Consider the following 27969-nt stretch of genomic DNA (forward strand, 5'->3'; position numbering starts at 1 on the left):
TCTTGAAGGAGTTCCCACATATGCTGAGCACTTGTTGGCTGATTTTCCTTCCCTCTGTGGTCCAACTCATCTCAAACCATCTCAACTGGGGTGAGGTCAGGTGTTTGTGGAGGCCAGGTCATCTGATGCAGCACCACCAAAGCACCCCCACACCATCACACCTCGTCCTCCATGATTCACGGTGGGAACCACACATGCGGAGATCACCCGTTCACCTACTCTGCGTCTCACAAAGACACGACGGTTGGAACCAAAAATCTCCGATTTGGACTCATCAGACTAAAGGACAGATTTCCACCAGTCTAATGTCCATTGCTCGTGTTTCTTGGCGCGAGCAAGTCTCTTTTTATTATTGGTGTCCTTTAGTAGTGAAGGCCTGATTCACGAAGTCTCCTCTGAACAAATCAAATCAAATTGTATTTGTCACATACACATGGTTAGCAGATGTTAATACGAGTGTAGCAAAATGCTTGTGCTTCTAGTTCCGACAATGCTGTAATAACCAACGAGTAATCTAACCTAACAATTCCACAACTACTACCTTATACACACAAGTGTAAAGGGATAAAGAATATGTACATAAAGATATATGAATGAGTGATGGTACAGAACGGCATAGGCAAGATGGTATCGAGTACAGTATATACATATGAGATGAGTAATGTAGGGTATGTAAACAGAAAAGTGGCATAGTTTTAAGTGGCTAGTGATACATGTATTACATAAAGCTGGCAAGATGCAGTAGATGATATAGAGTACAGTATATACATATACATTATATTAAGTGGCATTGTTTAAAGTGGCTAGTGATACATTTTTGATCAATTTCCATTATTAAAGTGGGCTGGAGTTGAGTCAGTATGTTGGCAGCAGCCACTCGATGTTAGTGGTGGCTGTTTAACAGTCTGATGGCCTTGAGATAGAAGCTGTTTTTCAGTCTCTCGGTCCCTGCTTTGATGCACCTGTACTGACCTCGCCTTCTGGATGATAGCGGGGTGAACAGGCAGTGGCTCGGGTGGTTGTTGTCCTTGATGATCTTTATGGCCTTCCTGTGACATCGGGTGGTGTGGGTGTCCTGGAGGGCAGGTAGTTTGCCCCCAGTGATGCGTTGTGCAGACCTCACTACCCTCTGGAGAGCCTTATGGTTGTGGGAGGAGCAGTTGCCGTACCAGGCGGTGATACAGCCCGACAGGATGCTCTCGATTGTGCATCTGTAGAAGTTTGTGAGTGCTTTTGGTGACAAGCCAAATTTCTTCAGCCTCCTGAGGTTGAAGAGGCACTGCTGCGCCTTCTTCACAACGCTGTCTGTGTGGGTGGACCAATTCAGTGTGTCCCTGATGTGTACGCCGAGGAACTTAAAACTTACTACCCTCTCCACTACTGTCCCGTCGATGTGGATAGGGGGGTGCTCCCTCTGCTGTTTCCTGAAGTCCACAATCATTTCCTTTGTTTTGTTGATGTTCAGTGTGAGGTTATTTTCCTGACACCACACTCCGAGGGCCCTCACCTCCTCCCTGTAGGCTGTCTCGTCGTTGTTGGTAATCAAGCCTACCACTGTAGTGTCGTCCGCAAACTTGATGATTGAGTTGGAGGCGTGCATGACCACGCAGTCGTGGGTGAACAGGGAGTACAGGAGAGGGCTCAGAACGCACCCTTGTCGGGCCCCAGTGTTGAGGATCAGCGGGGTGGCGATGTTGTTACATACCCTCACCACCTGGGGGTGGCCCGTCAGGAAGTCCAGTACCCAGTTGCACAGGGCGGGGTCGAGACCCAGGGTCTCGAGCTTGATGACGAGTTTGGAGGGTACTATGGTGTTAAATGCTGAGCTGTAGTCGATGAACAGCATTCTCACATAGGTATTCCTCTTGTCCAGATGGGTTAGGGCAGTGTGCAGTGTGGTTGCGATTGCGTCGTCTGTGGACCTATTGGGGCGGTAAGCAAATTGGAGTGGGTCTAGGGTGTCAGGTAGGGTGGAGGTGATATGGTCCTTGACTAGTCTCTCAAAGCACTTCATGATGACGGAAGTGAGTGCTACGGGGCGGTAGTCGTTTAGCTCAGTTACCTTAGCTTTCTTGGGAACAGGAACAATGGTGGCCCTCTTGAAGCATATGGGAACAGCAGACTTGGATAAGGTTAGATTGAATATGTCCGTAAACACACCAGCCAGCTGGTCTGCGCATGCTCTGAGGACACGGCTGGGGATGCCGTCTGGGCCTGCAGCCTTGCGAGGGTTAACACGTTTAAATGTTTTACTCACTGCAGTGAAGGAGAGTCTGCAGGTTTTGGTAGCGGGCTGTGTCAGTGGCACTGTATTGTCCTCAAAGCGAGCAAAGAAATGATTTAGTCTGTCTGGGAGCAAGACATCCTGGTTCGCGACGGGGCTGGTTTTCTTTTTGTAATCCGTGATTGACTGTAGACCCTGCCACATGCCTCTTGTGTCTGAGCCGTTGAATTGCAACTCTACTTTGTCTCTATACTGACGCTTAGCTTGTTTGATTTCCTTGCGGAGGGAATAGCTACACTGTTTGTATTCGGTCATGTTTCCGGTCACCTTTCCCTGGTTAAAAGCAGTGGTTTGCGCTTTCAGTTTCGCGCGAATGCTGCCATCAATCCACGGTTTCTGGTTTGGGAATGTTTTAATAGTTGCTGTGGGTACGACATCGCCGATGCACTTCCTAATGAACTCGCTCACCGAATCAGCGTATTTGTCAATGTTGTTGTTGGACGCAATGCAGAAGGACTTGAGTTCCTGTATGTTGTTATGATCACACCACGTCTCGTTAATCATAAGGCATACCCCCCCGCCACTCTTCTTACCAGAAAGATGCTTGTTTCTGTCGGCGCGATGTGTGAAGAAACCAGCTGGCTGCACCGACTCCGATAGCGTCTCTCAAGTGAGCCATGTTTCCGTGAAGGAAAAAACGTTACAGTCTCTGATGTCTCTCTGGAAGGCAACCCTTGCTCGGATTTCATCAACCTTGTTGTCAAGAGACTGGACATTGGCGAGTAGTATGCTAGGGAGTGGTGCGCAATGTGCCCATCTCCGGAGCCTGACCAGAAGACCGCTTCGTTTGCCCCTTTTACGGCGACGTTGTTTAGGTTCGCCGGCTGGGATCAGATCCATTGTCCTGGGTGGAAGGCAAAACACAGGATCCGCTTCGGTCATATTCCTGATCGTATTGTTGTTAAGTTGACGATGCTCTTATATCCAATAGTTCTTCCCGACTGTATGTAATAAAACCTAAGATTACCTGGGGTAACAATGTAAGAAATAACATGTAAAAAAACAAAATACTGCATAGGAACGCGAAGCGAGGCGGCTATCTCAGTTGATGTTGAGACTTGTCTGTTACTTGAACTCGGTGAAGCATTTATTTGGGCTGCAATCTGGGGTGTAGTTAAATCTAATGAACTTATCCTCTGCAGCAGAGGTAACTCTGGGTCTTCCTTTCCTGTGACGGTCCTCATGAGAGCCAGTTTCATCATAGTGCTTGACGGTTTTTGTAACTGCACTTGAAGAAACTTTCAAAGTTCTTAAAATTTTCCGGATTGACTTACCTTCATGTCTTAAAGTAATGATGGACTGTCGTTTCTCTTTGCTTATTTGAGATGTTCTTGCCATAATATGGACTTGGTCTTTTGCCAAATAGGGCTATCGTCTGTATACCACCCCTACCTTGTCATAACACAACTGATTCTCAAACACATTAGAATGAAAGAAATTCCACAAATGAACTTTTAACAAGACACACTTGTTAATTGAAATGCATTCCAGGTGACTACCTCATGAAGCTGGTTAGGAGAAGGCCAAGAGTGTGCAAAGCTGTTGTCGTGACGTTGTATTAGTTAATGTGACGACTGTTGCTCATCGAATGATTAAAGGTTTATAATTGCGTGATTAACTGAATCAAGCGATTATTTACTCATTAACCTGGGGCACCATGGGATTTAAAAAAAAATTTAGTTTCTATTTCCCAAATTAACTCAAAGAATATCAGAATATCAATTTTACAACAGCCGCTAATTAATCAGTTACCTCTACAGTCTCGTTCTGAACGTCGCATAATCTGGGAATCTGCACGGACCCGGGTCTCACCAATGAGTTCGTACCACACCAATCTTAGTTGATTATTTATTTACTAGAAAGCTAAAATTATGATAAAAGATACACATACACAAAAACACATTCTAGGCTATTAATTAGAACTTAATATAACGGGCCAACACACTATGGCGCGTGTTACCCTAAATGGGGATTTAAAAGAGAGAAAAAGCATAGGAATGAAACAGTGTAGATACCACGATTCAATGGGGAGTGGAGGCTAGGTGGTTCGGCTTGAATTCACCCGCTTAGACACAGCTACTCATCCGTAGCTTGGGTAGAAAAATATTTCTTTGTCTTCAAACTTGTGTTACGTTTTGGGTTCGTTGACTTTTTAGACCTCGGCTGCAGCTCGGGTCACTTAGTCTGATCTGTTAATTCTTCACTCACAGGTTTTATACCCTCGGGTCAGAAGTGGGCGTAACCGCCTTTAGGGCAATTCTCTGGGCTTACCAAGTTAAGAGGCAAGGTCTAGATTTTACTCAAATCCAATTTTAGACAACTAACTTCACATTTCATCTTTACCAAAACATTCTCTTTGATTTGGACATTTTCCACACAACGTACAATGTATAGACATCAAACATATACTAGGAAAACTCTTAACGTTACAATGTTTTCGTAATAACGTCATCTATTAACCTTTAATAACAAAACAAAAATGACATACATTTTCATATTCCATCTATCATCATGACCACCATTGTGGCTGATGGAAACCATTGTTCCAAAATCCCTTTATTGCATGTTTAATGTTCTGAGGGTGGTTCTCCATATTGAGGGTACACCGGAATCTTGTGTGGCCTAAGATTTACCAGGGGCGTGAGGGGTCATAAAACCCCCACATCTTCAGACCCCTAGAGAGATAATCTGTAGGGTTGTGGTCTCCTGTAACCTGACCTGATCAGGACAGTCATGACACTGTCATCAAGGCAAAGGGTGGCTACGTTGAAGATTCTAAAATCTAAAATCTATTTTGATTTGATTAAAACTTTTTTTACATATGTGTTATTTCATAATTTTGATGTCTTCACTATTATTCTACAATGTAGAAAATAGTAAAAATAATGAAAAACCCTTGAATTAGTAGGTGTGTCCAAACGTTTGACTGGTACTGTATACAGTTTCTTCAGAAAGTATTCAGACCCCTTAACTTTTCCACATTTTGTTAGGTTACAGCCTTATTCTAAAATTGATTAAATAGATTTTTCCCTCATCAATCTACATAGAATAACACATAATGACAAAGCTAAAAAACGTTTTTTAGGATTTTTTGGCGATTATAAAAAAATAAAAAAGCTAATATCACATTTACATAAGTATTCAGACCCTTTACTTAGCACTTTGTTGAAGCAGCTTTGGCAGCGATTGCAGCCTCGCATCTTCTTGGGTTTGACGCTACAAACTTGACACAACTGTATTTGGGGAGTTTCTCCCATTCTTCTCTGCAGATCCTCTCAATCTCTGTCAGGTTGGATGGGGCGCATCGCTGCACAGCTATTTTCAGATCTCTCCAGAGATGTTAGTTCAAGTCCGGCCTCTGGCTGGGCCACTCAAGGACATTCAGAGACTTGTCCCGAAGCCACTCCTGTGCTGTCTTGGCAGTGTGCTTAGGGTCGTTGTCCTGTTGGAAGGTGAACCCTCACCTCAGTCTGAGGTCCTGGGCACTCTGAAGCAAGTTTTCATAAAGGATCTCTCTGTACTTTGCCCCTTTCATCTTTGCCTCGATCCTGACTAGTATCCCAGTCCCTGCCGCTGAAAAACATCCCCACAGCATGATACTGCCACCGCCCTGCTTCACTATAGGGATGGTGCCAGGTTTCCTCCAGACGTGACGCATGGCATTCAAACCAAATAGTTTAATACTGCTTTCATCAGACCTGAGAATCTTGTTACTCATGGTCTGTGAGTCTTTAGGTGCCTTTTGGCAAACTCCAAGCGTGCTGTCATGTTCCTTTTACTGAGTAGTGGCTTCCATCTGGCCACTCTACCATAAAGGCCTGATTGGTGGAGTGCTGCAGAGATGGTTGTCCTTCTTGAAGGTTCTCCCATCTCCACAGAGGGACTCTAGAGCTCTGTCAGATTGACCATCGGGTTCTTGTTTACCTCCCTAACCAAGGCCCTTCTCCCCCGATTGCTCAGTTTTGCCAGGTGGCCATCTCTAGGAAGAGTCTTGGTGATTCCAAACTTCTTCCATTTAATAATGATGGAGGCCACTGTGTTCTTGGGGACCTTCAATGCTGCAGAAATGTTTTTGTACCCTTCCCCAGGTCTGTGCCTCGACACAATCCTGTCTCGAATCTCTACGGACAATTCCTTTGACCTCATGGCTTGGTTTTTGCTCTGACATTCACTGTCAACTGTGGAACCTTATATAGACAGTTGTGTGCCTTTCCAAATCATGTCCAATCAATTGATTTTACCACAGGTGGACTTCAATCAAGTTGTAGAAACATCTCAAGGATGATCAATGGAAGTGCACCTAAGCGCTATTTCGAGTCTCATAGCAAAAGGTCGGAATACTTATGTAAATAAGGTATTTCTGGATTTTTTTAAATAAATTTGCAAAAATGTAGAAAAACTGTTTTGGCTTTGTCATCATGGGGTATTGTGTGCAAATTGCTGAAGATTTTGTTTAAATCCATTTTAGATTATGACTATAACGTAACAAAATGTGGAAAAAGTCATGACGTTGAATATTTTCCGAAGGCACTGTATATATAGATATGTGCAGTATAGTAAGGGAATAAAGGCAGTAAATGATACTTTTGCCAGCGTACTGGGAAATGAAATGTGATACAATTCTACACAACAACATGCAAACAAAATCCCAAGCCTGCATGTCCCAGAACATAGAATATAAAATGCTGTTCATATTCCTTTGATCTTTGTTTGTTTCATCTGTTTGATTGGTTTATTTATTTGTGTGAGCATTTGCTTTTCCTCCAACCTACTGTATAAGACGACTGTAGCTACCTGAATTTTTTTTTTAGTGCTAGATCAAACGCAGTCACTAAGAATAGAGAGATGGTTTGGCAGCGAAGGCTCTTTTTCAAGAGAGATTCAGCTCTGTAATTTTAGGTGTTTTTGGGTCTTTTGCCGTTACCTTCAGAGTTATCTCAGTCGGAGGTTATGCAGTGCTGGTGTTGTCTCTCAGACACAGATCCTGTGAAAATGGCACTGGCTGGATGGGAACCCTCTGTCCGTCTATCTCCAAAACACCTAAATGCCCTGAAACACTGAATCAGGACTCAAAATGATGCGGTGAAAGAAGCTATCATTCTTGAAATGACAGCATCCATAGAACTACTGCATAGGTGTCAGAGAGGACATGTATTTGTGTGAGAAAAGTCAAAAGTAGCCCTCGCTTACATGCTGACTAGACCGGACACGTCGCGTGCACGAGCGTCGCAAAATACATTTAGAAATCCATGTTATTCAATTATTGCACCCACACTGCTTGCGCGCGGCAACGAGCGTCTGCGACGCCAAGGGCTAAAATAGAAGTCGTTCCTATTTCTGACGCAGATCGCGCTGAAAGTCATCTCCTCATTGGTTTATAGAAGCAGGTACCCACGTGCCATCTCCTCATTGGTTATACCTACGTGGCTGACTGAAAGATGAACTTTGTTGCCGGTTGTCATGGTAATACAATGAAAGTTTAGATGCGATCACCATATAAGTTCAAAGATGAAAAAGCCTGGAAGGAGGAGAGATGACTAGAAATGATTCGGTTGACCGTTTTATGTGTGTATTAATTGTCGGAGTAGAGGTCCTTGTGCATTTCAGGTAAAATAACAACTCAATGTTTATATCCCAGGACAAATTAGCTAGCAACAGCAAGCTAGCTAAATAGGACAAATTAACGTTAGCTAGCAAGTGCAAGCTAGCTAGCTAAATTGCCATACATGTTTAATGCTTTTCGACCTGTCCCCAAATTAATGTAATTGGTTCAGAGTTTGTTTTGATATTTTAACCTGCATGTCGTGATCACGTTTGGTGTGGGGGGGCAAAATAAATATATGCACGATAGCACACACGCGCAGCCGGTTTGGGTTCCGTGTTACCAACCACCTTTGCTTAATGGCATGCATAAGTTAGATACAAAATCTTCTGTTCAAAATGACCTGCAACAAACACATTGAGCACAGATCTCTCTATCAAGAGAAGACACAGTAGCCTGTGTCTGGTTTGGAGACAGTCTGGTATGTGACAAATTCTCCCCCATGTGTGGTCTCTGCCTATTATGTGCCCTAACACCACATTTGACAGGTTTCTCTCCAACTCATTCTGCCTTTCACCCCCACACCTCAAATCCTTCCTGACAGAACCTTCACGTCCAATTAAGACTGGAGTTCTGAGAGAGCGAGAAAGAGAGAGAGAGAGACAGAGAGAGTGAGATAGCCCCCCCCCCCCCTCTCCGTGTTAACCCTCTGTGGTACAGTACGTTGTGCTAGCTTCTTTCTAGTAGTGTAGTATCAGCCTCCCTCCTCTGTCTCTCTGTTGGGCATGTGAGAATCTCCCTAGAATGACATTAAATACAGAGACCACAGTCCAGAAGATAGTCTTTGTTTCCATTCTTGACTCAAAGAGCACAATTCAGTCAATTCCACTGGGTGTTCTAGCTTTCTGCTCTGGCCTAAATAAACTTAGTGAATATTTGGGATTCTCTCTGTCGTTCTCAACTACAGTGCCATCTTTAGATAGGAGGATGAAATCACACCTTTATTCGTCTCCTTTTTTCTTCTTCTCAGAAATATAGATAAGTCTCTCCACATGCATTAGGCCACTATCATTTCCACCATACCCTCCAAGACATAAGTGGCAGCAGGCAGATTCCAATCTGCTAACTGTAGTAGAGGTGGCATTGTTATGACAGTTCTATGTTTCTCAATGGATATTTGCACACTGCTGCTGCATTGCTAATCCAAGCTTTATACGGAGCAGCGCAATCTCTCAGTTCCTCTTTCAATCTGTTTCGCTTCCCTTTCCCCTTTGTGTACCTTGATTGCTCTTCAAATTGCTTTCCTGAGCCATGTTTCAAAACTTCAAAAAATGTAACCTCTGGCAGCCATGGCAAGGGTAGGGTACTGTAAGAAAGCGTTCCCCTGTCAAAGTATGTGCCTGGTCAGTCGTGACTGTTCTCTCTCCGTGGTCCAGAGCCCTCACCCCAACACCCTACATGTTGTCTTGCTCTCAGTAGATTTGTTTGTGTGTGTGTGTGTGTGTGTGTGTGTGCGTGCGTGCGTGTGTGTGTGTGTGTGTGTGTGTGTGTGTGTGTGTGTGTGTGTGTGTGTGTGTGTGTGTGTGTGTGTGTGTGTGTGTGTGTGTGTGTGTGTGTGTGTGTGTCAATGTGTTGTCTGGGTGTGAATTTCATGTTTGTGTACACCTATATAAAGTATCTCAAGAATGCATATATGTGTTTGTTTGTGCATGTATGTCTTTCATGCTTCATGTTTCCCTCTATCTTATTGAAATGTTCCCGGTCACACACAAGTGTATTGGGACAGCCGATGCGTCTTCGAACCTGGTGATAATTAATACTTCACCATGGAAGATTACATCGCACTACTGTTTTGTCAGGTGATTTTCTCGCTCCCTCCAGAAATCAAAGTTACATGTATTACTTATTTGTTGGCCTCTTGGCTTTTTCTCTGCAGGAATGTAAGTGGCAAACGTGTGGCGGTTTGGGTGTGAGCGATGCGATGCGCTCTTGGCGGTTCAGGCCGGGAGGGAATGTGAGAAATGGTCCAGAGAGTGGCTGCTTCACATTACTGACAGGAGAGGTTCAGCTAGCATTAGCAGCCTGTCTGGCGTAATCAATTAGCCAATGGCCAGCATTCTAAAGATCCTGTTGATTGGACAATAATGTACATTCTGGAATGAGGAGAATGTAGGGATTTGATTATTCTATTAAGGTAATCGCACATTACATGAGGCAATCAATGTATAACATAAAGCATGATGATTACAGTTTGAAGGTCCCAGTTTGCTCCCCTACAAAATGTTGTCAAAATGTTGTCAAATGAAAAGCGTGTTGCTATATACCAGTTACTTAGCCATCAACTGGCAGACAGAGTGTTCTTGTTGTTGTGACACGAAGGATCCAGATTACTAGGAAGCAGTGTACTGAATGTACATCCAAAACATCTCTATGGAAATTTCCAGACCACTTTATCCCACTTCCTGTGCTGATTCACAATTCCTTTACAGGCTGCTGTTAAGACCCTGAAAGTACATTATTGAGGAACGCAAAGAGTTCCTTATCAAATTCAAATGGACCAAGCCCAGAAATCTGATTTACCCGTTAAATAGAATGAGTGAAATGTGATTACAATCCATTTGTGCTTCTTTTTTCCGCGTACAGAGGATGATCATTGTGTCGGCGGTGGCGGCCATCCCAAATCCGGTCCGACGGGGGAGAAGGACGACAACAACAACGATGAATATGAGAACTATGATGAGCTGGTGGCCAAGTCTCTGCTCAACCTAGGGAAGATAGCAGAGGATGCCGCCTACCGCGCCATGACCGAGTCTGAAATTAACAGCAACTCCTCCAACAGCGCTGAGGAAGAGGAGGAGGAGGAAGAGGAGGAGGAAGAAGAAGAAGAGGAGGATGAGGAAGAAGAGGAAGAAGAGGAGGAGGGTGGGGAGGAAGGTCATAGGAAGGGTGAGTTGACTCTGGATGTGGACAGTGATGTAGTGAGGGAGACAGTGGACTCTCTGAAGCTGCTGGCCCAGGGTCATGGGGCTGTGCTTTCTGACAACCTGGATGGAGGAGACTATGAGGAAGGGACGGAGGAGAACGGGGAAGGGAGTCGTAATGGAGGAGGTGGAGGTGGTAACGGTCAGGGTAAACCCTCTAACGGACTAGAGGAGAGTGATGAGGAGGTGTGTCTAAGCAGCCTGGAGTGTCTGAGAAACCAGTGCTTCGACCTGGCCCGCAAACTGAGTGAGACGCAGCCGGCCGACCGCTTGGGCACAGGCCTCCCTCATCAGAGCTACCCTGGCGGTGGGGACACCCAGGGGCAGCACCCCCATCTCAACCCCCACCCCCACTCCCTCCCCCACGAGCCTTGGTACGGGGACCTCCAGCAGAGCCAGGAGGATAGGCGCACCCTGGAGAGGAACTACTCTGACATGGTCAACCTGATGAAGCTGGAGGAGCAGCTGAGCCCGCGCTCCAAGGCCTTCTCCAGCTGCGCTCAGGATGACCGCTACCACAACCACATCCACGACCGGGACGAGGACACGCGGTCGGTGACGTCAGACCACTCGGAGGAGGTGTTCGACATGACCAAGGGGAACCTGTCTCTGCTGGAGAAGGCCATCGCGCTAGAGTCTGAGAGGGCCAAGGCCATGAGGGACAAGATGGCTGCCGAGGCAGCGCGGAGGGACAGGGTGAGGTATCATCATCACCATGGAGGCCATCATGGGGAGCACCAATCACGGCACGGCTACGGAGAGGAGCGCAAGGCCCGACTCCATGATGGGATGAAGAAGCCCTACTACCATAAAGGTAAGTAAACCTGGCTAGAATCTGATTGACTTATAAAGAGGATGCACAGTGTGTTGTGTATGCTGCCACAACATCAGACATTCGCCTACCTCTTTTACCTTGCTGAGGTGAATGAACAGTTCATGTATGTTTGTCAGGTAAACCCCAGTCAGTCCCTGGCTCTGCCTCCCCATATCCCTTCTCTGTCTGTGAGACATTGTCACGTGTGCTCCCTCTCCGGCCTCTAGGTCACCAGGCTGCTAGTTATGGCGCACACCTGTCACCATCGTTGCGCGCACCTGCGTGTCGTCAGACTCACCTGGACTCCATCACTTCCCTGATTACCTTCCCTATATATGTCACTCCCTTCGGTTCCTTCCCCAGGTGTCATTGTTTCTGTTTCAGTTTCATGTCTGTGTGCTTTTAGTGTTTCTTGTTTTGTGTTGTGTTTATTTTATTAAAACACTCACTTGCTGAACTTGCTTCCCAACTCTCAGCGCATATCGTTACAGACATAGGGATGGCAGGCTGACGTGATCACTGGGAAACCTCACTATGACCCCAGGACAAGCTTTTGCAGCCAATTTGGAGACTAGCATCTCTGCAGCGTCCGCAGAAGCTTATGTTGTTAAAATAGGCCAGCATGGCAACATCAGAGGGTAGGCTTGTCAAGCATAAGTAATGGCAATCTGCACGGCCCGTTAGGACTGCAAATCGCATCCCTCCCTGTCTGCCTGGCTAAAGCTGACTATTTTTAAAACCAGAAAGGGACTCTGGAATCTACTAAATAGAATCCTGCTAAAGCTGCCTCTGAAAGGAAACTCGGTACTGCATACAATAGAATCTGTGGAAATTAGGTTTTCGGGTAAAGTTGTACTGTGTCCTGCGTCCCAGAGCCAAATAATTAAGAGAATGTGGCTTTTTCACCCAGAATGGGTGACTCTTTGTGTTGTAGTTGGGTTTTTACTGGGTGTTTAGTGGTGCAGGTGCACTTCCATACTGTTTATTCAGACATGCTCTTCTAAGGTGGCTTATCTGCCCAGACACATAAGTAGGTATATTATGCACACTTAGTTCTGACTTGAAGATTACAAAGTGACATTTACAATGGTTGCTTCTCCAAGATCATTTGAAGAGTGATTCTTCTTACTGTATTCTGTCTCCTATCCTACAGAGATGGAACACTCATATCAAGGACCGTAACCTCACCCTCCAGTATGCTGTATCACATTAGTGGAAACCAAGACTGTTCTCAGAGCAGGTCTGTTGGTTTTGACTAGCAGAAGTTACTTTTCGTAGCAGCTTAGGAGAATTTACGCAGCAGGTTAGGAGAATTAACCTGGCAGGTTAGGAGAATTAGGTTAATGTTAGGAAAGGGATTAGGGTTGGCTAAAATGCTAACATATCTAGTTACAACCAGGCCTGCCCTGAGAACAGTCTTGGTTTCAGCTAATGCAATGCTGCTTCCAGGCTGAGATAACGAGAGAAGTTAGAGACAAACAATTAAGATTCTCCTTCACAGCAGGCTCAAATTAAAACACAAATGCCACACAAATGGTCATTTCACATGTACGACACAGCCTCTGTATCTGACTAATTTTGGAATAACAGGAGTATGTGAAGGCTTGCATCACGATGATATCTTCTCCCTAGAGAGATAGCGGCAGACACCTCATTGACCAGGGAACTGTCTGTGATTTAAAAGTGAAGCGGAGGTGGTGGCTATGAGGGGAGAGCCCGACTGGCCGGCCAGGGAAAAACACCAGGCGGGAAAATGGAAATTGAAGAGTATCCGAATGAATGATAACGAACAACAGGCCCACTGACTGCACATTCATTATCCAGAGATGGTATGGTAATTGGGGCCATTTTCTATGCAAAGCACGGCCTGTCTCCAGCTACAATCGATACCCTTTGCTTTCTAATATGCATTCCACTTGGCTGCCTCCCTCCCTCCCGTCCTCCACTCTCCACTGTCCACCATGAGGCAGACAGCCAGAGGCCCGTGGTGTGTGTTTGTGTGCGCGAGAGCGTCTGTGTTCCTCTTATTGGAAACTGTAATTTTTTTTCAAGCAAGCATACATTTTAGTTTCATAGTCAGACTGCATCAGTGATACAGAGAAAAACATTTTCCATGCCATTATGTACTGTGATTTTACAGTTCTTTCTCTGAAACTCAGTATGGTAAACGTGAACAATCAGACACGACACAGTGTACCAACCCCATGTGTCCTAATATGATACCGTCAGAGGAAGAGGAAAGCCTAAATGTACAGGAAGGTAATGAGGGGTGTGTTCTGATCTATGGATTAACAGGGACTTGTTATGTATGAGTAGGTGTATATGTACTCTCTATTTCCCTTTCTTTCCCTCTCTCTCTCTTTCTGTCTTTCTCCATCTGTGTCTCTGTCCTCCTCTTCCCCTCCTCTCTGTCTCTTTCTCCCTCTCTTTCCCTCTCTCACTCTCTCTCTCTACCCAATCCTTTCTCTTTCACTACCTCTCTTTATTTTATTTTGGTTCTTCTGTAAGTGGTGGAGGTGAAGGATCCAGGTTACAGCAGCCTATCAAACTTTAATTAGCAGACTCTCTCTGTGGTCCTGCCTTTTATAAGCACCTCTCTCTATCTGTCTTCTTTCTCTCTGTCTCTCTCTCTCATCCTCTCTCTCCCTGTCTCTCTCACTCATTTACTACTACTATGTGGAACATGTTAAAGGAAATGCATCCCCTCTCTCTGTTGCTCTGATCCTTTTCCTTTACCCTCTCTCCCTTACCTCTTACCAAATGTTTGCTGCCACAAATGGGCTTAGAAGAATGCTCTTATTTGTGTGTGTTATCTGTGTCGCACAAGCAATATGTTAGCCAAAATTAATAAGACATCCTTAAATTCTAATAATAATTTAATGGAAAACAAGCTGCAGATAATAGCTACTGAATATCCCAGCATCAAAGAACAATCTATGACCTTGTTCCCGTGTTGAAGACATTTGAATGGAGGCTGTTGCACCTGATGCCGGCCGGCATGGGCTGGTATCGCTGCTTTTGGACGGTAACACTATCTGATCGGGTTTGGAGAAATGGAGAGGGTGAGGTTGGGCAAGGGAAAGACAATCCCCTCCAGTGTGTGTGTGTGTGTGTGTGTGTGTGTGTGTGTGTGTGTGTGTGTGTGTGTGTGTGTGTGTGTGTGTGTGTGTGTGTGTGTGTGTGTGTGTGTGTGTGTGTGTGTGTGTGTGTGTGTGTGTGTGTGTGTGTGTGTGTGTGTGTGTGTGTGTGTGTGTGTGTGTGTGTGTGTGTTCGTGTCTTATTATTGCCAATAATGACTAGTGGAAAATAATTGGTGGAAAAAGTCAGACTTACTTTGTCTGGAGAATGACACCACCTGCTCTTCTCTCCTACAGCTGTGGCTTTATTTAACAAGACTTAAAAATACCCTGGCAAATGGTGTGAAAAATGTAATGATGGCGATGATATAGCGCACCTTATGTTATTTGTGTTCCTACAATGTCCCATGTGTCTCAGGTGTGTGATAACGCTTTTAGCCACAACAATTATTCAACTGACTTTGATTGCTGTGGTTACAAGCATTTTCTCATTCACACACTGTTCACAATGACTTTCATCTTGTGAAAGTGTTCATATGTGCTGCTTTCAATGAAGCAAGCTAATTTCTCTTTCTTCTTCTCTTTCTCTCCCACTCTCTCTCCCTCTGCCCCATGTTTCTGTGTTCAGATTTATCGCGCAGTGACAAGAAGGAGAGCCGGTGCCCGACGCCAGGCTGTGATGGCACGGGTCATGTGACGGGGTTGTACCCTCACCATCGGAGCCTGTCTGGCTGTCCACACAAAGACAGGGTACCACCTGAAAGTAAGTTCTGCACATACACAATTCACTGTACCACTCATCTCAGTAACCAGCGAATGGATAAATTCCACTTCAATTCAGTTTATTTAGGTGACAAACCAAAAGTACAATTCAATTCCTTAATTTTGTGAGTTGAAATTGAATTTACCCCAAACCTACTGTTTGCAAAGCCTGTGGCTCTCAGTTTGCTGTCAGGTTTGTTTAATGTATTGTACTTAAGCAAGGTCTGCATGTTTCTTTGTTTTGTCTGAATGCTGTGTGTTTGTTATGGCTGCTCTGTGTTTGCTAGTCAGGTTGGGAGTGCACTGGGAGGGTCGTGTGGGCTACAAATGCTCTCTTGATGTGACTTTTGGGTGCATGAGGTCATGGGTTTGCTTGTGTTAGTAATTTACTAATTACCTGCCCCGTCTACTGTCTAATGATGGGTGGCAGCACTTGAAATTCCCACCCACTGCTGCAATCAGATCGTTATTTTTACTTAAGCTATTTTCTGGCATTTTCTCCCTGAATTCATATCATGTTTACCTGCACAAAGTAAGATCCCACTGTGCACATACGTCAATTCAACGTCTATTCCACGTTGGTTCAACATAATTTCATTGAAATGAAGTGGAAACATCGTTGATTCAACCAGTGTGTCTTGAGACTGAGTATGCATATCAATCTCAACCGCACAATAAGCCCCAATAATTTATTTGTATTCTTTGCTCAATTAAATTCAGTTGAATAAAATAGAATAATTACAGCTTTGTGCGGATGATCAACTACAGCGGCGATAAACATTAGCCACTCTCCGTCTGAAGTTTTCACCCCGGCTGTTTGGTCCCGTTCACCAACCTTCTCAATAAAACCTCTTTAACACGTCATTAACCCGGAGTCAGAAGGTAATTTTATGATCTGCCATGACCCAGACTGCTAATAAAAATACAATATTCTTTTTTTGAAATGAGTTAACATAAGACATGGCCTTATAGAGTACCCAGTCAACAGATGTGGCTTTTTTTTTCTTTGAGTACTACACTACCGTTCAAAAGTTTGGGGTCACTTAGAAATGTGCTTGTTTTTGAAAGAATAGCGCATTTTTTTGTCCATTAAAATAACATCAAATTGATCAGAAATACAGTGTAGACATGATTAATGTTGTAAATGACTATTGTAGCTGGAAACGGCTGATTCTTTTAGGGAATATCTACATAGGCGTACAGAGGCCCATTATCAGCAACCATCACTCCTGTGTTCCAATGGCACGTTGTGTTAGCTAATCCAAGTTATCATTATAAAAGGTTAATTTATCATTAGAAAACCCTTTGGCAATTACGTTAGCACAGCTGAAAACTGTTGTTCTGATTAAAGAAGCAATAAAACTGGCCTTCTTTAGACTAGTCGAGTATCTGGAGCATCAGCATCTGTGGGTTTGATTACAGTCTCAAAATGGCCAGAAACAAATAACTTTCTTCTGATGCTCGTCACTATATTCTTGTTCTGAGAAATTAAGGCTATTCCATGCGAGAAATTGACAAAAAACTGAAGATCTCGTACAACGCTGTGTACTACTCCCTTCACAGAACAGCGCAAACTGGCTCTAACAAGAATAGAAAAAAGAGTGGGAGGCCCTGGTACACAACTGAGCAAGAGGACAAGTACATTAGAGTGTGTAGTTTGAGAAACAGACGCCTCACAAGTCCTCAACTGGCAGCTAATTGGAGTGCTGCAGAGATGGTTGTCCTTCTGGAAGGTTCTCGCATCTCCACAGAGGTACTCTAGAGCTCTGTCAGAGTGACCATTGGGTTCTTGGTCCACCTATCTGACCAAGGCCCTTCTCCCCCGATTGCTCAGTTTGGCCGGGCCGCCAGCTCTAGAAAGAGTCTTGGTGGTTCCACAACTTCTTCCATTTAAGAACGATGGAGGCCACTGTGTTGTTGGGGACCTTCTATGCTGCAAAACCTTCCTCAGATCTGTGCCTCGACACAACACTGTCTCTGAGCTCTACGGACAATTCCTTCGACCTCATGGCTTGGTTTTTGCTCTGACGTGCACTGTCAACTGTGGGACCTTATATAAACAGGTGTGTTCCTTTCCAAATCATGTCCAATCAATTGAATTTACCACAGGTGGATTCAAATCAATTTGTAGAATCATCTCAAGGGATATCAATGGAAACAGGATGCGGCTGAGCTCAATTTCGAGTCTCATAGCAAAGGGTAAATAAGTTTTTTCTGTTTTTTGTTTTTAATACATTAGCAAAAATGTCCTAAAATCTTGCACACTGACACAAAGACAGGCATACACACAAATAGACACACAGTACATAAATACAGATATACACACACAGTCATACACACACTGACTTTCTGAGAATGTGCGTAGTCATGCACACTAACATACACATACACACACACACTTGCAAATCAACGTTTTTGCTTTATCATTATGGGGTATTGTGTGTAGATTGCTGAGGAAATTGTTTTAGTTAATCAATAAAAAAGAAAGGCTGTAACATAACAAAATGTCGAAAAAGTCAAGGGGTCTGAATAGTAAGGCACTGTATACTATTTATTCAAATGCACGACCAAGACATTATTCCACTGTATATTTGTAAATAAAATAAAATTGTACTTGTCACATGCTTCGTATACAACAGGTGTGGACTAACATTGAAATGCTTACTTACTGTCGTACCTGACATAGCGCATTCATAATCTATACTGTAATTGCAATTGGGTACATACAGTATCAGTTTGTTATTGTGCATACTACCTCCTTCAATTACTTGTTCATTTACTTTTGTTGTTATTGATATTGATTATTGTACTAAAATGTAGCTAGCATGCAGTCATTTCACTTCACCTTTTATACCCGCTGTAAACTATGTACGTGACAAATACAATTTCATTGAGTTGAACATGTTGTTAAAAGGTGACCTGGTACAGGTTGTGTGAGGTATCAATAGGACTCCTCTTTAAAAGCATTATCTGCCATGGTGCAGACAGACACCCGGTTTCTCCCTGTCTGTGGTCAATACCCTCTCAACACACACACACACACGCACGCACGCACGCACGCACGCACGCACGCACGCACGCACGCACGCACGCACGCACGCACGCACGCACGCACGCACGCACGCACGCACACACACACACACACACACACACACACACACACACACACACACACACACACACCTGCTGACTGTGAAGGGGCAGAGGGAGGGATGCGTTTCTGTCACACAGTGCCTGCAGGGATGAGTCAGAGCCATTAACACATTTAATGTACTGAGTGGACAATACATTATTAATGCAATGTCTTCACTTCATTTTTTTAGCATTCACACAGTGTACAAGACGCTTCCCAGGGAAATCTAGGATATTAAAATGAAGTGAGGTTACAAATTAATGATTCCTTTTCCGTGTTTGCTCATTGAACCGGCTCTTTGTCAAATTTCAAATATTTAATCTCCTCATAACAGCTCTTTTTTTTGTTCCTGAAAATTGTGTACTGTACCTACGAAGTAGAGTACAAAATGTAGCATACACTCAAGAATCACTGCTTTTCCCCCTGAAATTGTTCACATTCAAATCCAAAAGTTTCTAGTCATTATAACAGTCTCTTTGTCATGGCCAGGCAGAGTAGTGATATGATCTAATATAATGTGTTGGCACATGGTGTGTTGAGGTGGAGGGCATGTCCCAATTACTTCTTCTGTGCACTAATTAGTATGTCAGAGAGTGACGATGACGAGGGTCAGAGTGGAAGGGGTGATAATGATGAAGCTGACACAGATGAGGAAGCTGACACGGAGACCAATTTTAAAGGCCCAGTGCAGTCAAAAAGGTGATTTTACCTGTGTTTTATATATATATATATTTCCACAGTTTGAGGTTGGAATAATTTCTAATGGACCAATAAGATAGAGCGTTCCAAACCTCTCTGCCAGTAACAACTAGTTTTTAGTTTTCCCCTCCCCACTCAGACCGCTCCCAGACAGTCCGAGCAAAATTCTTGCTTGAGAAAATGCTATTTGCTACGTAGTTATTTTTGTTTCTTTTTGACCATTTCATTTGAAATGAGATGAAAACAGCTGCATTGGACCTTCAAGACAAAGGAGATGCTTGTGGACTACAGGTAAAAGAGGACCGAGCACGCCCCAACTCTCATCGACGGGGCTGCAGTGGAGCAGGTTGAGAGCTTCAACTTCCTTGGTGTCCACATCACCAACAAATTGACATGGTCCAAGCACTCCAAGACAGTCATGAAGAGGGCACGACAAAACCTTTTCCCCCTCAGGAGACTGAAAACATTTGGCATGGGTCCTCAAATCCTCAAAAGGTTCAACAGCTGCACCATTGAGAGCATCCTGACTGGTTGCATCACTGCCTGGTATGGCAACTGCTTGGCCTCCGACCGGAAGGCACTACAGAGGGTAGTGCAAACGGCCCAGTACTTCACTGGGGCCAAGCTTCCTGCCAAATTGTCAAAGACTCCAGCCACCCTAGTCATAGACTGTTCTCTCTGCTACCGCACGGCAAGCGATACTGGAGCGCCAAGTCTAGGTCCAAGAGACTTCTAAACAGCTTCTACCCCCAAGCCATAAGACTCCTGAACATCTAATCAAATGGCTACCCAGACTATTTGCATTGTAACCCCCCCCCCCCCTCTTTCACACCACTGCTACTCTCTGTTGTTATCATCTATGCAAAGTCACTTTAATAACTCTACCTACATGTACATATTACCTCAACTAACTGGTAACCACGCACATTGACTCTGTACCGGTACCCCCCTGTATATAGTCTTGCTATTGTTATTTTACTGCTGCTCTTTAATTACTTGTTACTTTTATCTCTTATTCTTATCGGTATTTTTTTAAACTGCATTGTTGGTTAGGGGCTCACAAGTAAGCATTTCACTGTTGTATTCGGCGCATGTGACTAACACAATTTGATTTGATTTAACCCATACTGCAGGGCGTCTGTCTGACCCCTCCCTCACCTCTCTCCCCTCTGGGGGTTCTCAACCGGGTCCTCTTCGAGACGTCCATAGATAGATCATTATTCTAATTGGCTGCCGTAGGGAACTGGAGACAGTTGTGGACTGTTTTAATGGTCAATGCTATTGAAGGCAGGAATATTTAATAATGGGTGGAGGACATCAAAGAGCATAATCTATGTATAGAGAGAGAGAACCCTATACTGCATGTGTTTGGCACGATCTGTGGAATTCTGGCATGTCTTCTGCATGGTCGTTATCCATTGGCTGTTGGCTACTCGCTCTGTTCTCTGCATGCCTTAAGCTTCCTCTGTCTTCTGTGTCTGGCTGTGTCCTAGGCTAGCACTCTTAGATTACTTCCTCTTCTCCACTATACTCCCCTTCTTCATTCCACAGTGATCTGAAAATACTAGATCAGTGAAAGCAGTATGGTGGAAATATAAAGGCATGTATGCCCTTTCAGACTATAGTGCCCTATAGGGAGAAGGAAGGAGGTAACCTCAGATTGCTGGAACAGATCCTAATGATGATGATAATACCAAGATGCTGACACGCTCTTTCACACACTAATGGTACTGTCTGGTTGTTGGCCTTCTAACCTTCCCTGTCTGTCTGTCTGTCTGTCTGTCTGTCTGTCTGTCTGTCTGTCTGTCTGTCTGTCTGTCTGTCTGTCTGTCTGTCTGTCTGTCTGTCTGTCTGTCTGTCTGTCTGTCTGTCTGTCTGTCTGTCTGTCTGTCTGTCTGTCTGTCTGTCTGTCTGTCTGTCTGTCTGTCTGTCTGTCTGTCTGTCTGTCTGTCTGTCTGTCTGTCTGTCTGTCTGTCTGTCTGTCTGTCTGTCTGTCTGTCTGTCTGTCTGTCTGTCTGTCTGTCTGTCTGTCTGTCTGTCTGTCTGTCTGTCTGTCTGTCTGTCTGTCTGTCTGTCTGTCTGTCTGTCTGTCTGTCTGTCTGTCTGTCTGTCTGTCTGTCTGTCTGTCTGTCTGTCTGTCTGTCTGTCTGTCTGTCTGTCTGTCTGTGTGTCTGTCTGAAGTCCTTGCTATGTATGAAAATGTTCTTAAGTGTCCTACACTGGGCTGCACGGGACGCGGCCATGTCAATAGCAACAGGAACTCCCACAGAAGGTGAGTCGGCCTACCATATTGGAAAATGGCAGGATCGTCTGTGTTACATCTTCCTTTTGTTCAGTTCGAGTTTTTTCTATTTCACATCCAATGACAGGTGGTTACTTTATCCTGGTTTCTTGCCTCTTTATTTATATATTGTCTTTCTTTTGTATTTTACTGGATATTACTGATTATTTTGTATTTATTTTCTCATTTGTTTATATATTCATTTATTTATGTTCCAATTGTATCATCAATTTGCCAATTACTTTATGTCTGTATATTGTTGCACAAATGTCACTTTATATTGACTGCGATGGAAAAGGGGTTTACAAAAGTAGTTGGAAACTCAATTTTTGAAGCTAGGAGAGCGGGAGAGAAGAAGGGAGTCACCCACAGCAGATATTAGGGTGTCGAAGCAGCCATTAGCACCTCTCTACCACCTTTGGCAGGAGGGAAGTAAGGCTACCGACCTGCGTAGACTGGAGCTCTCTCCTGCTGAGCACAGTGTCACTCGCACACTGACACTAAGACAGGCATACACACAAATAGACACAGAGTACATACACACAGACATACACACACAGTCATACACACACTGACTTTCTGAGAATGTGCGTAGTCATTCACACTAACACACACACAAACTTGCAAAATACACACACACTCACCTACAGTATATGGACACCTGCTAACCTATAATCACACCTCAAGAATGCAGCTCTCACTCCACCTGCACTGGCTGAGAGCCGTGATCTAAAGAACTTATTCTAATTATTTTTAATTTTTTTAAATAGGCAAGTCATTTAAGAACAATTAAGAATTTGTATTTACAATGACGGCCTACCCCGGTCAAACCCTGGACGACGTGATACAGGACTTCAACCCTCTTCACACTTGATGACATTTATAACAACAAAGGGCCTTTTTAACCTTGGGATGTTAGTGTGTGTGTATTGGGAGGTTGATTGGTGTGTGTGTGTGTGTGTGTGTGTGTGTGTGTGTGTGTGTGTGTGTGTGTGTGTGTGTGTGTGTGTGTGTGTGTGTGTGTGTGTGTGTGTGTGTGTGTGTGTGTGTGTGTGTGTGTGTGTACATTAAATATATATATATTGGGGAGTTGCAGGGAGGGGATTGTGTGTGTCTGCAGGTAGTTTAATCTCAGAATTCCATGAAGCCACTCAACCAGAAATAAGCAAGCTGTTATAATAACCAAATGTGTTGTTATTTAAAGTGCTTAATGAAAATTAATGAAATTGGAAATTAACCAAAGACTTATTGAAAGGCAGGCAGGCAGATAGACAACCTGAGCGACAGACAGGTGGCCAGGGATGCATTGAATCAATCAATCATATTTATTTATAAAGCCCTTCTTACATCAGCTGATGTCACAAAGTGCTGTACAGAAACCCAGCCTAAAACCTCAAACAGCAAGCAATGCAGGTGTAGAAAAACGGTGGCTAGGAAAAACTCCCTAGAAAGGCCGAAACCTTGGAAGAAACCTAGAGAGGAACCAGGCTATGATGGGTGGCAAGTCCTCTTTTGGCTGTGCCGGGTGGAGATTATAACAGAACATGGCCAAGATGTTCAAATGTTTATAGATGACCAGCAGAGTCAAATAATAATAATCACAGTTGTTGTCGAGGGTGCAACAGGTCAGCACCTCAGGAGTAAATGTCAGTTGGCTTTTCATAGTCAATCATTCAGATTATCTCTACCGCTCCTGCTGTCTCTAGAGAGTTGAAAACAGCAGGTCTGGGACAAGGTAGCACGTCCGGTGAACAGGTCATTGTTCCATAGCCACAGGCAGAACAGTTGAAACTGGAGCAGCAGCACGACCAGGTGGACTGGGGACAGCAAGGAGTCAGCATGCCAGGTAGTCCTGAGGCATGGTCCTAGGGCTTGGGTCCTCCACGAGAGAGAAAAAAAAAGAGAAAGAAAAAAAGAGAGAGAGAGAATTAGAGAGAGCATACTTCAATTCACACAGGACACCGGATAAGACAGGAGAAAAACTCCAGATATAACAGACTGACCCTAGCCCCCCGACACAAACTACTGCAGCATAAATACTGGAGGCTGAGACAGGAGGGGTCGGGAGACACTGTGGCCACGTCTGATGATACCCGCGGACAGGGCCAAACAGGCAGGATATAACCTCACCCACAAAGCACAGCCCCCACACCACTAGAGGGATATCTTCAACCACCAACTTACTATCCTGAGACAAGGCCGAGTATAGCCCACAAAGATCTCACCCACGGCACGAACTCAAGGGGAGGGGTCAACCCGGACAGGAAGATCACGTCAGTGACTCAACCCACTCAATTGGCGCACCCCTCCTAGGGACGGCATGGAAGAGCACCAGTAAGCCAGTGACTCAGCCCATTGTAATAGGGTTTGAGGCAGAGAATCCTAGTGGAGAGAGGGGAACTGGCCAGGCAGATACAGCAAGGGTGGTTCGTTGCTCCAGTGCCTTTCCGTTCACCTTCACACTCCTGGGCCGGACTACACTCAATCATAGGAGCTACTGAAGAGATGAGTCTTCAATAAAGAGACCGAGTCGAGACCGAGTCTGCGTCTCTCACATGGAGAGGCAAACCATTCCATAAAAATGAAGCTCTATAGGAGAAAGCCCTGCCTCCAGCTGTTTGCTTAGAAATTCTAAGCACAGTAAGGAGGCCTGCGTCTTGTGACCATAGCATACGTGTAGGTATGTACGGCAGGACCAAATTGGAAAGATAGTTAGGAGCAAGCCCATGTAATGCGTTGTAGGTTAGCAGTAAAACGTTGAAATTAGCCCTAACCTTAACAGGAAGCCAGTGTAGAAAGGCTAGCACTGGAGTAATATGATCACATTTTTGGGGGGTTCTAGTCAAGATTCTAGCAGCCGTGTTTAGCACTAACTGAAGTTTATTTAGTGCTTTATCCGGGTTGCCGGAAAGTAGAGCATTGCAGTAGTCTAACCTAGAAGTGACAAAAGAAAATGTTGAATTTTTCGGAATAATTTTTTGACAGAAAATGTATAATTTTTGCAATGTTACGTAGATGGAAAAAAGCTGTCTTTCAAACAGTCTTGATATGTTTGTCAAAAGAGAGATCAGGGTCCAGAGTAACACCAAGGTCCTTCACAGTTTTATTTGAGACGACTGTACAACCATCAAGATTAATTGTCAGACTCAACAGAAGATCTCTTTGTTTTTTGGGACCTAGAACTAGCATCTCTGTTTTGTCCGAGTTCAAAAGTAGAACATTTGCCGCTATCCACTTCCTTGTGTCTGAAACACAGTTTCCATTGGGGGCAATTTTGGGGCTTCACAATGTTTCATCGAAATGTACAGCTGTGTGTCGTCCGCATAGCAATGAAAGTTAACATTATGTTTCCGAATAACATCACCAAGAGGTAAAATATATAGTGTAAACAATAGTGGTCCTAAAATGGAGCCTTGAGGAACACCAAAATGTACAGTTGATTTGTCAGAGGACAAACCATCTACAGAGACAAACTGATATCTTTCCAATAGATACAATCTAAACCAGGCCAGAACTTGTCCTTGCAGACCAATTTGGGTTTCAATCTCTCCAAAAGAATGTGGTGATCGATGGTATCAAAAGCAGCACTAAGGTCTAGGAGCACGAGGACAGATGCAGAGCCTCGGTCTGACGCCATTAAAAGGTCATTTACCACCTTGAATGGGACCATTATATGCAAAAGAGACTCTAGTCCTGTTTATACCTGCCGCTAACATGCGTCCTTCGTCCTGACCTTTCCTGATCTTATCCTAATCTTGCCCGTTTACATTTATAAGATGATCTAGATCAGTTCACAAAGAGTCTTTGAATCATTAAAAAATGTGGGCAAAATCAGAATGAGGTCAAGATCAGGAAAATGACACATGGTAGAACCAGGTATAAGCAGGACTTCTGTGTCTCAATGGGCTTTTCCTGGTTACATTTTTTTAATAAGATATGACCAGTCTCCCTTCCATTCCTGGTTGTCTTATTCATCCCCCCTGTCCCTCCAGTTTGTCAGGGTGTCCCATCGCTGCAGCAGAGAAGCTGCAGAAAGCACAGGACAAGAGCATCTGTTGTGACGGCTCCTCCAAGTCTAACCAGGGTTCTGACCGCGTGCTCAGGTACTGGTCTGACTGATTACCACACTACACTCAGCATCCATGGGGAACACCTCACTGGGAGAGACAGTGTAGGCACAGTCGAAAGACCTAAACATATGAATTGGACTTCAAATGCTCTACCAGGGTTCAGTTCAATTCCATTTCAAATGATTGTACTCTTCCTGAACTGGCTGAATTGAATTGACCCCATTCTAGAGATCTACCTTACACCCTTACCTACCTTAGTTAGTGTTGGAAGGTTTTCTTAATTACTGTATTATAGATTTAAAAGGTTCTCTATGTCTGTTTGATTTCTATATCTTTTGATCTCTCAGACAGTTATAGTTTGGAGAAGCTCTACATTAATTTTCTTGTTTATGAAGTGAAAGCCTTTATTGGGTTTTAGAGAGCAGAATAATTTCAGCAAAAGTTTATTTGATAAGCATGATAAGATAATGATTAAAATATTATAAAACGGGTGGTTCGAGCACTAAATGCTGATTGGTTGACAGCCATGGTATATCAGACCGTATACCGCGGGTATGACAAAACATTTATTTTTTACTGCTCTAATTACATTGCTAACCAGTTTATAATAGCAATAAGGCACCTCAGGGTTTGTGGTATATTGCCAATATACCACGGCTAAGGGCTGTATTGCTTAAATAAGCAATTAGTCGTGGTATATTGGCCATATACCACACCCTCTTGTGCTGTATTGCTTAAATAAGCAACGGTAGATATAACATTTCTATCAAATTAGATTAGAAAATTTGAAAATGACACAACATAATATCAGAGAAAATGCATGACTTTAATTGTGAGTTCTGTTTGGGTAAGATAATTTAAGGAGACATTGTAGTGTTGCAATGACAGACAGCATAGACATGTAGCTTAGATGAACTCAAAGCTCAATGCAAGGATCACCTGAGGTTAGTTGACTGTTGCCTTGCCTTTTCCCTTTGCTACCTTTCCCTCCCCCCTCTCCTCCCTTCCCACCTCCCCTGCGTGATGTTTGGTGCCTCTGCTCTGTCCAACCTACGCCCCCTCGTGGTTTATTTTCCAGGCCTATGTGCTTTGTGAAACAGCTGGAGATCCCTCAGTACGGCTACAAGAACAACGTGTCCACCAGCACGCCGCGCTCCAACCTGGCCAAGGAGCTGGAGAAGTACTCTAAGACCAGCTTTGACTACAGCAGCTTCACTGACAGCAGCCACAGCAACAATGTCTACGGCAAACGGGCCATCGCACCCAAACTCCAAGGCAGGGACACTTCCCCTAAAGGATATGACGGTACAGACTGACGTGTTGTCTCTTCCCTTTACTCTGTTGTCCTGCTTTATTGTTGTTTCAGGTTTTCAATTTGATACATTTTGTGGGTTGAAGGATGAGAAAATGGTTCCAAATGGATTCGGCTGTCCCCAAAGGGGAATCCTTTTTGGATCCAGGTAGAACCATTTTGTGTTCCATTTAGAACCCTCTGTGGAAAAGTTTATACATGGAAGCCAAAAGGGTTCTACCTGGAACCAAAAAGGGTTCTTCAAAGGGTTCTCCTATGGGGACAGCCGAAGAACCCTTTTAGGATCTAGATAGCACCTTTTTTTCTAAGGGTATGGTATATGAATTTTCTGTATTTCGAAGGTCTTTTCTCCACAGATTCATTGTAGTTTTGTCCCTTGTTTCCAAACTCAGCAATATTTAATCTTCGAAAATTCTATATTGTTGAAATGAATGCATCTCCCTTTGCCAAGTTACTATAAGAGCATTTCTATGCAGTGGATGTGTTTATACTTGTGGATAACTATCCCTACCCCTGTGTATGTCCTTCAGCCAAGCGCTACTGTAAGAACTCCAGCTCGGCGAGTAGCACGACCAGCACCTACGCCCCCAGCAGCAGCAGTAGCAGCCTGAGCTGTGGAGGAGGGGGCGGAGGGGGGGGCAGTAGCGCCAGCTCCACCTGTAGTAAGAGCAGCTTCGACTACACCCACGACATGGAGGCTGCCCACATGGCCGCCACGGCCATCCTCAACCTGTCCACGCGCTGCAGAGAGATGCCCCACGGCCTGGGAGGAAAACCCCAGGATCTCTGTACTCGGGTAGGTTGCTAATTAACTACTTATACATATGTTATAAAGCCTTTATAAACCCTTTACAGCTGATATCTTCATGTAAGGTGGAACACAAGTAAATAGGGTTGTGCATCATGCACCTAATTCAGAGAAAGTGAGAGGATGACACAGGTTATTTCTTGTCATAGAGGTTGACTTTCAGCCAACTGGAAATATCCAAATCCTACTTGGCATCCTGTGGTTTA

General features: G+C 44.2%; 1 protein-coding gene across 12 annotated transcripts in view; it reads left to right on the forward strand.

Annotated features, from left to right (window-relative positions):
- LOC139553754 (myelin transcription factor 1-like protein) overlaps nucleotides 1-27969 on the forward strand; it is a 168996-nt gene that overhangs the window by 113502 nt on the left and 27525 nt on the right. For all 12 annotated transcript variants that reach the window (XM_071366392.1, XM_071366394.1, XM_071366397.1 and 9 more), the window contains 6 exons: nucleotides 10470-11621; nucleotides 15327-15461; nucleotides 21474-21564; nucleotides 25566-25676; nucleotides 26722-26948; nucleotides 27486-27751. In XM_071366392.1, coding sequence (XP_071222493.1) covers nucleotides 10470-11621; nucleotides 15327-15461; nucleotides 21474-21564; nucleotides 25566-25676; nucleotides 26722-26948; nucleotides 27486-27751 — 1982 coding nt within the window. The remainder of the gene's footprint in view (nucleotides 1-10469; nucleotides 11622-15326; nucleotides 15462-21473; nucleotides 21565-25565; nucleotides 25677-26721; nucleotides 26949-27485; nucleotides 27752-27969) is intronic.

The sequence above is a fragment of the Salvelinus alpinus genome, chromosome 25 (genome assembly GCF_045679555.1).
Source record: "Salvelinus alpinus chromosome 25, SLU_Salpinus.1, whole genome shotgun sequence".
Classification (NCBI taxonomy): domain Eukaryota; kingdom Metazoa; phylum Chordata; class Actinopteri; order Salmoniformes; family Salmonidae; genus Salvelinus; species Salvelinus alpinus.